This window comes from Podarcis raffonei, chromosome 12 (genome assembly GCF_027172205.1).
Source record: "Podarcis raffonei isolate rPodRaf1 chromosome 12, rPodRaf1.pri, whole genome shotgun sequence".
Classification (NCBI taxonomy): domain Eukaryota; kingdom Metazoa; phylum Chordata; class Lepidosauria; order Squamata; family Lacertidae; genus Podarcis; species Podarcis raffonei.
In genome coordinates this window covers 34,801,888-34,815,395 of record NC_070613.1, presented here as the reverse complement: position 1 = coordinate 34,815,395, position 13,508 = coordinate 34,801,888, and the positions used below count along the sequence as shown (strand labels likewise).

Genomic DNA, 13,508 nt, shown 5'->3' with positions numbered 1-13,508 from the left:
TCTTTTACCTTTATTGTAGAAAAGGAACATCTCATGACATAAATATTGGGTGGTAACCAATGAAGTGCTTCCTCTAGCACAAGGATTTTTGATTGTGCAACAGAACTTCTTCTCCATCTCTCCATGTGTGCCCTGTGTGCCTTCCCTCCCCCCTCCCAAATCTACCTCAGTGGTTTGGGAGAACCCCCAGAACAGATTTAGGGAGCCTGTAGGAAGAGGATAAGTTTTGTTGTTTAGCCAGAAGTGCTAACAGAAGCACTTCGTTGGAAACCACCCATTGTGTTCTATAAACACCCAGTGCTGATCCATTAAGCTGCATGGGAGAGGAGATGATGGCACTGATGAAACGAACAATTGCAAATTGTTTTCCTCTTGTGTAGCTATCTTTGCTTATGCCAGTTGTGTTAATGTGGTTGCTAATTGCTGAACTGAATCAAATATATTTTTTATGAGCATACTGCCACTTAGGAAATAGCACTATCCTATCTGAGTTCACTCAGAAGCATGAACAATTTTCAGCGGCTCTTTCTTTTGGACAACTGTGCTGAGGATTGTAGCCTAACTCTAAGAGATCCAGATTGCTAGAGTAGATGGTTTGCTCTGTGTATGTAACAACTTCCTGCTTATGGGCACGACTGTAACACTTTGTCTTTTTGGTGTGTTAGGTGCAGAGAGAATTGGCGGCTGTTCTTGCTATTAAGGCAAGAAAATCAGGTGAGTGTATCCAGATTTGGATTTTGCATTTTCAAACCATATTAAAAGAAAGAAATATAGTATAAAGCTTATTTAATGTGACAAGAACTGCTTGACATTTTCTTCTGTTTTCCTTCTTTCCTACTCTTCAGTGAACTTGATGAGCTATTTTAATAATTGATCCACTAGTCTAAGCTGTTTGTAACAGTTTCTCCTACAAGTCAAGGGTTCTTTTTGCTTATCTTTTTATATTTTGTAAATTAATGCTTATATATCCATTGCCTTCAGTTGAAACGTATAAATTCAGATTTTGAAGTTTTTTTTGTCACCACCCGTGCATAAGAGTTATGTTTTGCAATGGTACCATATGACTTTTTCCTTTAAAAAAAAAATCTTTCTTGCTAAATATAATACATGAGTTAAATCACAAGGCTTGCCAAGGTTGCATGAACCTGTTCTTTTTAAAGCTGAGCCCATCATAGTTCGGTTTAGGCATGAACATGATGTGTGGACTTTGAGAAATATACAAAAGGGATATACCTTAATATATTTCCTGTCGTCCCCCCACTCCTTTACCTTCTGTTAATATTACTTGTATGTATGGATATGCTCGTACCCCTTCCAATCTGCGCCTCATCCCGAGGGACGAGGGTAGGGTGAGCAAGGATTACTCACCTCCGTCACTGGTGCTGTGCAATGCCGCGTCTATAGGCAACAAAACCGCCACCCTGCGAGATTTCTTTATCTCGCAGGGGGTCGACCTGGCTTGTGTGACGGAGACCTGGGTGCGCGAAGGGGCAACAGTTACCTTACGAGAGATGGCGCCCCCGGGTTTCTCCGTCCTCCACCAGTCGCGGACTGTGGGCCGGGGGGGAGGGGTGGCATTATTAATCCGGGAAGATTGTCCTTTCAGGGCTCTACCATCGCCATCGATCCCCGGCATTGAATGTGTTGGCCTAGTGTGGGGCTCTGAGGAGAGCTTGGCTGTCTGGCTGGTGTACCAGCCACCTAGCGCACCAGCAGCCACCCTGTCAGGCCTATTGGAGGCGGTGGCTGGCTGGGCCTTCCCTAACCTATTGGTATTGGGGGACTTCAACATCCATGCTGATGCCACTCCCTCCTCACAGGCTCTGGACCTGGTGTCTTCCATGGCAACACTAGGGCTCTCCCAGTTTGTTTCGGGCCCCACACATCAAGCAGGCCACAAGCTGGATTTGATCTTTGGCGTAGGTATAGATGTGATCATGTCTCCTTCGATGAAGGTGCCATGGTCTGATCACTACGCTCTGAAAGCCAGGATTGATTTCCACCCCCACCCTGCTTAGGTGGCGAGCCGATTTGGGCTCGCCCACAGAGGCTGATGGACCCTGATAGATTCCGCCAAGCCTTGCGGGACTTTGCTCCCCCTGGCGAATCATTGACTGAGCTTGTTGAGGGCTGGAATATCCAGCTCCTGGCAGCCATCGATGAGATCGCACCTAAGCGCCCTCTGCGACCCCGCAGAAACCGGGCTCCCTGGTTTACCGAGGAGCTCCGGAAAATGAAGCGGGACCTCAGACGGCTAGAGCGAGTATGGCAGGGTGTCCGTAACGGAGCCTCAAGAACATCTTATAGGGCTTTTATGAAAACCTACGAGATGGCGGTGAAGGCTGCTAAGAAGTCTTACTTCTCGGCCTCCATTGCATCCGCTAGCTCTCGCCCAGCGTAATTATTTAGTATAATCAGGTCTTTAACGTCCCTTGAGGGACAGCCAAATTTAAATAACAATTTGACACACAGCTGTGAAGCATTTGCAAGCTTTTTTGCGGACAAGGTCTTGTTGCTCCGCCATGACCTTCCTGCCAATTTGGATACAATAAAGGAACTGGAGGCCCCTCGACTGTCCTCGGATCCAGTATTGGACCACTTCGACCGGATATCCCCAGCCGATGTGGACAGACTCCTCCGAGCTGGAAAGCCCACCACCTGTCCTCTCGACCCGTGCCCGTCTTGGCTGATTAGAGCGTGTCCAGACGAGGTGCGGGCCCTCCTGGGGGATATCATCAATTTGTCCCTTGGCACGGGGACATTCCCAGGGGAACTGAAGGAGGCAGTGGTGCGCCCGCTCTTAAAGAAAACATCATTAGAGCTTTTAGATCTATCCAATTACCGCCCGGTTTCGAATCTTCCGTTCCTGGGTAAGGTGATTGAGAGAGCGGTTGCTGAACAGCTTGGTGGGTTTCTGGATGAAACATCGGCTCTGGATCCATTCCAGTCCGGCTTCCGCGCTGGTCATGGGACCAAGACGGCTCTGGTTGCCCTAACAGATGATCTTCGTAGACAGCTGGATCGAGGCGGGTCGGGGCTGCTGATTCTTCTAGATTTGTCAGCAGCTTTCGACATGGTCGATCACAAACTTCTGGACCACCACCTTGCCGACGTGGGGATCCAGGGCACAGTCCTTCAATGGCTGCGCTCGTTTCTCTCTGGTCGGGGACAGAGGGTGGCGCTTGGGGGGGAATTGTCATTGCGCCACTCCTTGGTGTGTGGAGTACCTCAGGGTGCGATACTCTCCCCGATGCTTTTCAACATCTTTATGCGCCCCCTCGCCCAGCTTGTCCGGAGTTTTGGGCTGGGTTGCCATCAGTATGCCGATGACACCCAACTCTATCTGTTGATGGATGGCCATCCTGACTCGGCCCCAGACACACTGACCAGATGTTTGGAAGCTGTGGCTGGATGGTTATGTGGGAGCCAGTTGAAGCTAAATCCTTCGAAGACAGAGGTCCTGTGGCTGGGACGGGACGATATGGGATTGGGGGGGCAACTCCCATCTCTTGCGGGGGTGCAATTAGTGCCAGCACCGTCCGTTAAGAGTTTGGGTGTAATCTTCGACACCTCCCTTTCCATGGAGGCGCAGATCGCAGCTATAACAAAGGCGGCATTTTTCCATCTCCGCCAAGCTAAGCAGTTGGCTCCTTACCTCTCTCGCCCTGACCTAGCCACTGTGATCCACGCGACGGTCACCTCCAGTCTGGATTATTGTAACTCGCTCTACGTGGGGCTGCCCTTGAGACTGACCCAGAAACTCCAGCGGGTGCAGAATGCTGCAGCGAGACTCCTTACGGGGTCTTCGCTGCGAGATCACATTCACCCGGTGCTATACCAGCTGCACTGGCTCCCGGTGGAGTACAGGATCAGGTTTAAGGTGCTGGTTTTAACCTTTAAAGCCCTATACGGACTAGGACCCTCGTACCTACGGGACCGCCTCTCCTGGTATGCCCCACAGAGAAACTTACAGTCCTCAAATAAAAACATCTTGAAGGTCCCAGGCCACAGAGAAGTTAGGCTGGCCTCAACTAGAGCCAGGGCTTTTTCGGCTGTGGCTCCGATCTGGTGGAACACTCTGTCACAAGAGACTAGGGCCCTGCGGGACTTGACATCTTTCCACAGGGCCTGCAAGACAGAGCCTTTGGCCGGGCACAGCCTGACTCCCTCCCTCGGCAATCTTCGCGGAGCTCTGGCGCAATGGTTGCCAGTGGCTTGAATTAATTAATTTTATAATGAATGATTTTAGAGTGTTGTTTGTGCTGTACTTTTGTACTGTTTTATTGTTGTTAGCCGCCCTGAGCCCAGCTTCAGCTGGGGAGGGCGGGATAAAAATAAAAATTTTTATTATTATTATTATTATTATTATTATTATTATTATTATTATTATTGCTGATCCTCAACAAAGGCAAATGGGATACATGGAAAAGCATAACTGCCTGATTTGTGGCTACTCTCAGTTTGTTCCATGTTTCAGGCATTTGTCAACATCAGTCATTTAATGTTGTGTCAGGTACAAAATGAGTTTCTCCAAAATGTGGATGTTGTGGACAGTTAGTGAACAGCACCAATAACTGCTTGGGCTTTGGGTTGGTGGAGGAACTAGAATAGTGTCATTGGCTGCCCCAATATCTGTGGAAGGGTGCATGAGATTCTTAGGGGTCTTGGCACTCAACCAGGGTCTGTGTTCCTTTGGGGACAATGAGGCATGGTGGAGTCTACAGTGTCTTTGAAATATGAAATATGACTTATTTACACACAGAAGCTTTAAGTAAAGAGAGATTTCACAGCATTCTCACCTCAGGAGGGGCCCTGTCTTTCACCGCAGCCCAGCATTGGATTCCCAGGCACATCTGTGCCTCTCTCACAGCCTGCCAATATGGCTCTGGCCTTCACATCAACTCATCCAGTTTTCCTCCTTTTCCCACAACCCCTAAATTTCAAAAGGATACTGTTATGTACTGAAGTTCTCACCCTCGGCCAGCAGGGGGATACCGTAGATAGTTATGCAAATGAAGGATCAAAAGTGACGTTCAGTGATTGGATAGTTTGTATGCAAATGAAGGATCGAAGGTGACTTTCAGTGATTGGATAGTTTTAGAAAGTTGTTACAGTAACAAGGTACTGGAGCTCTATATAAGCAGGCTGACTGAGCCCTTCAGTTCAGTTCAGTTCTGGCCTCAGAATAAAGAAGAGCTGTTTGAAGAATCGCTGTGTCATCTGATATGTTCACCCACAACTTAACTGATACATTTTTTCCTATATATGGCATCATGCCCCCATCACCTGCAGAGCCTTCCTGGTTGATAGTTTCCATTGATAGCTTAATCATTTGCTCCCAACACCTTTTGTCATTCTTAACGACTTCTATCCCAGGTGAGGCCCTGGCCTGGAAAAAAGACTTAGCCTGTATTTCCCACTGCCCTGGCATCTTTCCGTCAATACTCCAGATTGACATTCACTAACTCTAGCAGTTATGAGTGCCCTTGCACCCCCAAACTCTGTTACCCCAGATCTGGAACAGTATTATTGCTAGTGGAATTAGATCTTAATTAGTGTAGTACAGTATTTTAGGTATTAGTCACACTGCAGTGCTGCTTTGAGTAGTTGAAGTGGCAAGTACAGTACTTGGAGGTTTGAGTGTGCATGCAGGCTTTTTAAACTATTGAACTGAACACTTTACTTCATATTACAACATTTTTTCTTTTGAAGTAATGCATGTAAGGTGATTTCTGGACCAATCGTGACTGTAAAAGTTGATTTAATAATTTTTAAAATAATAAATCAGGCAGGCGTAATTATAGTACAGTTTTATCAATACACACTCTGATAACAGGAGCTGGTATAATAGGGTGCTTTGATTACTTTTTTCAATGTTGCAAAATTTGAGAGCTCTGTTGATGGATGTGATGTTCATGTATGGAAAAGCATTAGCTTTTGAGTAAAGATTTGCAGCCAGATTATCTGGCAACAGTATTGCTGTTATTTTAAAGCTTCAAGCAAATTTTGCTGGTGTGGGATGTACACACTTGCAAGTAAGTGCCTACTGTGAACTGACTATGAAGGAAAATGTAATTAGAAATCCCAAAAGATCCATTCCACAATGCAGATGGCTGTGTATGAGAATCAGATGTGTCCTTGTTATAGTGGAGAATTCATGGTTTGCTTCTTCAAAAAGTAAATAAGGTGGAAAGAACTGGATTATAGAAAAGCATAACCAGTAATAGTGTTTTCTGGGGTTGAACCAGGAGGATTGTGCCAAATAATTTAGGAACTTAAATGAGATTTGGACATGATTCAAAAAATCCAAAGCAAAAACCCCACAGCAGCATATGAAAAGAGACCGTCATAATGATAATTTAAGGACTTTTTATTGCAAAAGCTATTCCATCCGATTTAAAAAGACTTTTGTGTAGGATTGTTAAGCAGAAGAATGAAGTGTCTCTGAAGCCAAGTCATGCGCTGGTAAGAAAAATAGTGTCAAGTTGTTGTCACAACAGGAACAGATTTGAGGAGAAGTATAGGTTATCAAAAATGCAATTAATTCTTCTAAGACAGCAGAGAAGAGAAGATCTATCTTCTAAACAGGACAGTAATGGGGAAACTCCTTTTACTATAGGATGCAGAAGAAACAGTATTGGGATTATAAAGATACCATGACAAAGTTCCAAAGAACCTCACAAGTAGTTTTATGTGCCCAGGAGACCTTTGGAATAATCGTGCTTGCTTGATGCCCATGTTACAAAGCCTGGGGAGTTTTCAGCAGCGGTTTGTGGTACATTGAAGGAAAGCAAGTTTCTTTAAAAAAGAAAATCCACGGGATTCTTTGTTGCTCCTGCTGTAACCCTTTCTTTAAATGAGGGGGATTGTTCTGTGAGTCAAACGCAGAAAACTAAAAGAGTTAATTTTAAAGTTCTTTATTAGGCTCTTATAAAGACAACAGAAGTACATTGTTTTGCAGGTTGAAAAAGTGCATACCTTTCATACACTATTAAGCTGACACTACAGTATTAGATGAATACGCATCTATTAAAGGGGGGGGACCCAAAGGAGCTAGAAACAGTGATGGCAAATATTTCCTAGACTTGGTGGCTATCCAAAAGTTTTTTCTTTCCAGGACCCCTGTCTCGCAAGGGAGCAGGGTTGTGTTCTGACCTTGTGCTTTATCATGTGAGCAGAATAATAAATATATGAGTCTCACATGTCATACTATTTGTCTAGTGTGTTGCACAGTACACCTGGTGCACTGCCTAAACCTGAAGTACGTCTCTCCTTCCTCTAAAAATATGCAGTCATAAATAGGTAAAGGTAAAGGACCCCTAGGACAGTTAAGTCCAGTCAAAGGCGACTATGGGGTGCAGTGCTCATCTTGCTTCAGGTCAAGGGAGCAGGTGTTTGTCCACAGACAGCTTTCTGGGTCATGTGGCCAGCATAACTAAATCTCTTCTGGTGCAACGGAACACTGTGACGGAAAACAGAGTGCATAGAAACGCTGTTTACCTTCCTGCCTCAGCAGTACCTATTTATCTACTTGCCCAGGCGTGCTTTCAAACTGCTAGGTTGGCAGGAGCTGGGACAGAGCAATAGGAGCTCACCCTGTTGCGGGGATTCAAACCCCCAACGTTCTGATCGGCAGGTCCAAGAGGCTCAGTGTTTTAGACCGCAGCGCCACCCGCCAGCATTTAAACCCTCAGTATAGAGAAGCCTAGGCACAATGTTGTAACAACGTCTACTTATTTAGTTTCCCTTGTAATGGCATGTTAGGATATTTCTGACCGAAAGATCTGTAATGTCATTTTTGCTGAAGATGCCAAAATGATATTGGAAGAATTCATGAAGAATTCCAAATCCCAAATTTCGTAGAATAAATTTAAATTCAACCACAGAGAGGATGCTTACCTAACTTTTATTCCTGTTTGTTCAGATTTCAAACTATGCCCACAAAATATCTGACTGGTAAATTCTTTAATATACTAACATAACAAGTAACGGTCATTGTATTTGTGGATCAGGCCAGGTTGAATACATTGTCCACTGTATTCGTTATTGCCCTTTATACAATTCACCTAGGAATAGATCCCCCTATTCATTCCAATATTCTTTAGAAGGTCAATCAGATGATTTCAAAATTAGATGGTAGCTTTACATGTGCTAGCAGCAAGAAAGTTACAAAGCCAGAAAAATATTTACTGCCAAGGAGATTTTTAAAATCTAAATTATTTTGGGAACTTTATAATTTTAAGTGTTCATAGTTTGCAGCTCTAAAAATGGATATGCTTTAACTTGTCTTGGTTTTTTTGTGATTTTATATATTAATGGCCATTGGGTACAAACAATTAAGAGAATGACGGGCAAATATCATTGATGATGGTTTCACATGTCATGTTATCATGAGACATGTTATCACTGACAATCACTTATATTTATATGTGGAACAATTAGGTTAACTGATGACATGGAGAAAAAAAACCTATTTCAGGAAATGGATTTAAAATAATAATAATTGGTACCCATTGTAGATTATAAGTCAGTGTACATAGCATTTTAATACTTGTTATTTAATGCAAGCATGCCTAGTTTCTGGCTTATCTTAAATTTGTGGCTTATCTCTCTTGCGGTCAATTTAGCTAGAGTAGAGAAAATGAACACTAATTAACTCCGTGTGTAATGCAATGTCAAACAGGCCACATTCTAAATTTTTAATTTTAATTGCAGATGGCTTTTTTAATGATAAGACTTTCTTCCTTGCTTAACATCCTGCTATAAGCTATCATCTGCTGCTTATTTCTAAACACTACCAAATACTCCCTTATATTTGCAGAGATGGGCTGGTAGAATCCTGTTTCCTATTTGGTATCTTAGAAACAGATCCTTCGGGACTGATTCTCTATCTGGAAACTAAACTAGCATAATGAGTAGCCTTCTCTGCAAATTCAATATTAGCTTTACACCTCAGGTTAAAAAAAAGTTAATGACCATTTGCACACCAGAGATAGGAATTTTCCTTGCATTTCATAAGGCTTCCAATTTTAAAAAATACAGCATTATGTTGGAGTAATGTATAGTTAGATTGATTTAAATTACACGCTATAATCACGAGGACACCCAAGAACACGTCAGCGAGAGGGGGGAAGTCTAGCATCAATGACACTTAAATTTGATACAGGCAGTTCTTGCCACAATGATCCCAATGGATAGGAGAGATACAGAAATGACAACCAGGATGTAAAAAATTGATATGCTTGCTTGGTGGGAGGAGGAGAAAGAGCTGCATATGTAGCAAGAGCTTTTGTTTTGTGTGCATATTTGCATTTGCTGCAGCGGATTCCACTATCAGAAACAATTTGCCTTTCAAACTAAAAACCTCTTATCTCTCGTGGCAGGAACTGTTGCTGCAAAAGCAACGTAAAAGTCCATTTTATATGGGTGTTTCCTATATAGGTAAAAGTAAAGGGACCCCTGACCATTAGGTCCAGTCGCGGACGACTCTGGGGTTGCGGTGCTCATCTCGCTTTATTGGCCGAGGGAGCCGGCGTACAGCTTCTGGGTCATGTGGCCAGCATGACTAAGCCACTTCTGGCGAACCAGAGCAGCACATGGAAATGCCATTTATCTTCCCGCCGGAGCGGTACCTATTTATCTACTTGCACTTTGACATGCTTCTGAACTGCTAGGTTGGCAGGAGCAGGGACCGAGCAATGGGAGACACCCGCTGTGGGTTAAACCACTAATATTGCTATATATGTATTACTAATTTGGATTCAGACCAGTATACCTTATTGAATCAATGGTGTATATATATTTATACATTGGTATTTAGGGTTTAGTCGTGTACTCCATCGTGAAATCTGTTCAGCAATGTTTTTAAGTCGCAGCCTTCATCCTTAACCATTCTTGTTATCTATGCATTTTGGCACATGCAAAACCAATGATGTCTCCCATCTGTTTTTAGCCATTTTTTTTTTCATTTTGGGAAAGATTTGTATTCAGCTGGTTTGAATAGTTCTCTTTGTGACACTTTATGCAACACCTTAGTTCTCTGCCAGCTAGCTGATAGAGAGCATTTTGTATGCTTTCGTTTCAAAAGATATGCATAGGCGGGACAAAGGAAGAACCACACAACTTAATGACAACCCAAAACATACGCAGTATTGAATTCTTGCATTCTAAGCCATTTCAAATCTTTTCCTGAGTTTTTTTAGTTTCTTTGCTTTATGTGGTTTTACAATCCTCCATATAAGATTGACGATACATTGCAAGTATTATACCTTGTTTGGTGCTATATGAACATAAGAAGAACCTGCTGAATCAGGTCAGCGGCCTGTCTAGTCTAGCATTCTTTTGTCACAGTGGCTAACCAGTGGAAAGCTTTATTATTATTTAAGTTGTCATGCTGTGGAACCTTCATCTGCTTAACTTGCCTCGATGCTTGTCAGTTGCAGCTCATTGACAGGCTCCCCTTGATAGCTTGGTCTATATTTACATCTACATAAATGACTGGCTGTGTAGTTCTAGTGCAGGCATAGGCAAACTCGGCCCTCCAGATGTTTTGAGAGTACAATTCCTATCATTCCTGACCACTTGTCCTGGTAGCTAGGGATGTTGGGAGTTGTAGTCCCAAAACATCTGAAGGGCTGAGTTTGCCTATGCCTGTTCTAGTGCATTGTTGTTTAGTCATTTAGTCGTGTCTGACTCTTTGTGACCCCATGGACCAGAGCACGCCAGGCACTCCTGTCTTCCACTGCCTCCCGCAGTTTGGTCAAACTCATGTTCGTAGCTTCGAGAACACTGTCCAACCATCTTGTCCTCTGTCGTCCTCTTCTCCTTGTGCCCTCCATCTTTCCCAACATCAGGGTCTTATCCAGGGAGTCTTTTCTTCTCATGAGGTGGCCAAAGTATTGGAGCCTCAGCTTCATGATCTGTCCTTCCAGTGAGCACTCAGGGCTGATTTCCTTAAGAATGGATAGTGCATAGGCATTGGGAAATTTTTGTGTGTATGGTCCCTGGAATTTGGTCTGTAGAAAGAGTTGCCCTTAAGTCCTGTGGCAAGGAAGGAACCTCCCATGGCCCATTAACACACTCTGAATTATTATGGTCAATTAGTCTTAAATGCTTTGAGATCCCTTCCTGCAGATTGAAGAACATTACTAATGGTACATGGGTGGAGTCGTCACATCGCCAACAAGGGTACTAGCCTGTGTGTCTGCTGAATCATTCAGCACAAAATGGTCAATGGTAAGTGTTAAATGTTAACACCCTATAAAGTTAAAGGGAGGAAATTCACACCTTCCTAGACTTTATTGTTTCTAGTCTGTTTGGCTGCAAAAAATTCTTCACCATAATTCATTTGTTTGTGTAGAGAAATTTATCTCGCCAACCAGAAGTAGTATAATTTTTTTAAAAACCTACACAGTGCAATGGACAAGCCAAATGCCAAGAGTTTTATGACTTTTATTGTAATTAGGAATAAACACTTCAGATTAAAAACAATGTTGTTTTTTCAATCAAGGCAGTTCTGGACTATGTGTGACACAAAATGAGCATATGCAATAAGCTAACAAGAAAGGTGAGGTATACATGTATTTTATAAAATATATAAGCAGCCCATACATATTCAGAAGCTCTGAATAATGCCTTAGTGGATAGCTTTAAAATATAAATATGTTGTTAGGACCTTATAACTTCAGATGATCCTTACGCTACTATTTTTTTTAAAAGGAATTTCAGTGCATTTGCCTGGTGTCTCTTGTAATGTGTGCTGTTTGTATTTAAATACTATTTTGGATGGAAGTGGACACCCAAGATCTCAGGAAGCAATACACAGTGGATCACATATTAACTACATTTAAATTTAAGCTTTTGTTCCTTTGGAAACAAAACCCCCTTTTCTGTATCACAACCAGGCATAGTGTTATATGTACTACATACATATTTAGGCATATCTTGCTATCTCTGGTGATGATTTGTTTTTCTCCCACATCCCAAGTTCATTGGCTAGATATCCCCAGTATCTCTATTCCAGCTATTAAACCCAAGCTCCTTTTGTTAAAATTCCAAATTCTAGAAACAGAAGATTTCAAAAAGTTGATACATATTAAAGACGCATAATTGGAATTGATTTCGCTTTAGAGGTTGTGTAACTTTACCCACAGGTCTGATTATAGACCCTTGCCCTTATGTTCATCTCTCAAGGTCCCCTGCAAACCATCTCTTGTGTGGGGGTTCCGTTTGCCAGATTGTAATTTTAGAACAGAATTATCTCCAGTTGAGTGGTAACCTACTGGAAAGCAGGGAGTTATAATAGAAGTGCTGAACCAGTCTTAATTTAGGCGGCAACAAATGACATATGATTATTACCCATCTTAAGTGAATCTTCCATTAAGGTCAAAGTAGGTTATTTCTCTCTCTAAAAGAGCTCTGAAGAAATTAAATAAGCCTTACTTAGCAGGAACAATAATCCCCTTTGTGTATAACTATACCGAGTCTCTTTCCTGGAGCAAGCCTTTACATTATTATTGGTTTTACAGAATATCTTGAAGGGAAAATCCTTCCTGTAGCCCACAAGGGAGCAAGGAAATTAAATCAAGGCATAGCCTCCTGATCTTTAAGTGACTATTAAAAAATCAACAACCTGAACTCCTTCGGCTCATTTGCAGATGGACGCATTTGAAATTGCACTTCAGCAAGCTGATGCTCATTTAACATCCTCTCATTCTTTTATTCATGGTGACCTTTTCCATGGCTAGAACAGGATTTATAGGATAGGTAGAAATGGGGAGTGGCTGTAATAAAACCTGATTGCAGTCTTTGCACTCTAGTCACACTGTGCATGCCACACCAAACAGATGTGTAGCTCTCATAAACACTGCTTTTGTATTTAAAACAATAAAAGTAGCTTCCTTTGCTCTTGGCTGGAGGTCGAATGGAGGAGCACAGTTTATGTTGGCAGAGCAGGAAATTTTATTGCATGGCCTGGCTACAACCCAGAGATTGTAAGTCATGTCAGATTTTGAAGGAACTCTCAAAGACTCAACATATTCTAGCATTTTTCTCACCCCACCTTTTTGCATTATGGTGGTGATAAAGTAGGGAATGTTCACTTTTAAAGAAAAAAAGAATAAAGTTGAGTACCAGAAAGTGTAAAATTATTGCCCAATTTTGATACTTTATGAGAGAAATTCAGCATCGTATTTGCACAGTACATTTTGCACCACTTAATTTTCACAGCCATATGTTTGTTTTAGTATTCATGAGTTCTTGGGGATATTCATGAATTCTTAACTGTAGCAAAAATGCAGCATATCATTTTCCTTCTCAGGTGATTCATAAATTTGAGCATAACATGCTGCAGTTTAAAGAGTTGATATTGTTTTGATACCAAGACAGACAATGCAACCTGTTCCTTTACTCATCTTTAGCTCCGATGTATCTCCACTCTTGCTTCCTGTTCTGCCTGGAACTTCCTCTTAGAAGCCATGTCTTTCATGAAGTTTTGGCTTTTCATGAAG

The 13,508-nt window shown here is 42.5% G+C and overlaps 1 protein-coding gene across 1 annotated transcript in view; it reads left to right on the top strand.

The window, feature by feature from the left end:
- The window catches only part of RAPGEF5 (Rap guanine nucleotide exchange factor 5), a 137,366-nt gene that overhangs the window by 27,718 nt on the left and 96,140 nt on the right, over positions 1-13,508 (top strand). Inside the window, exon 7 of the mRNA XM_053410445.1 lies at positions 666-714. Within this exon, the coding sequence (XP_053266420.1) occupies positions 666-714 (49 nt within the window). The remainder of the gene's footprint in view (positions 1-665; positions 715-13,508) is intronic.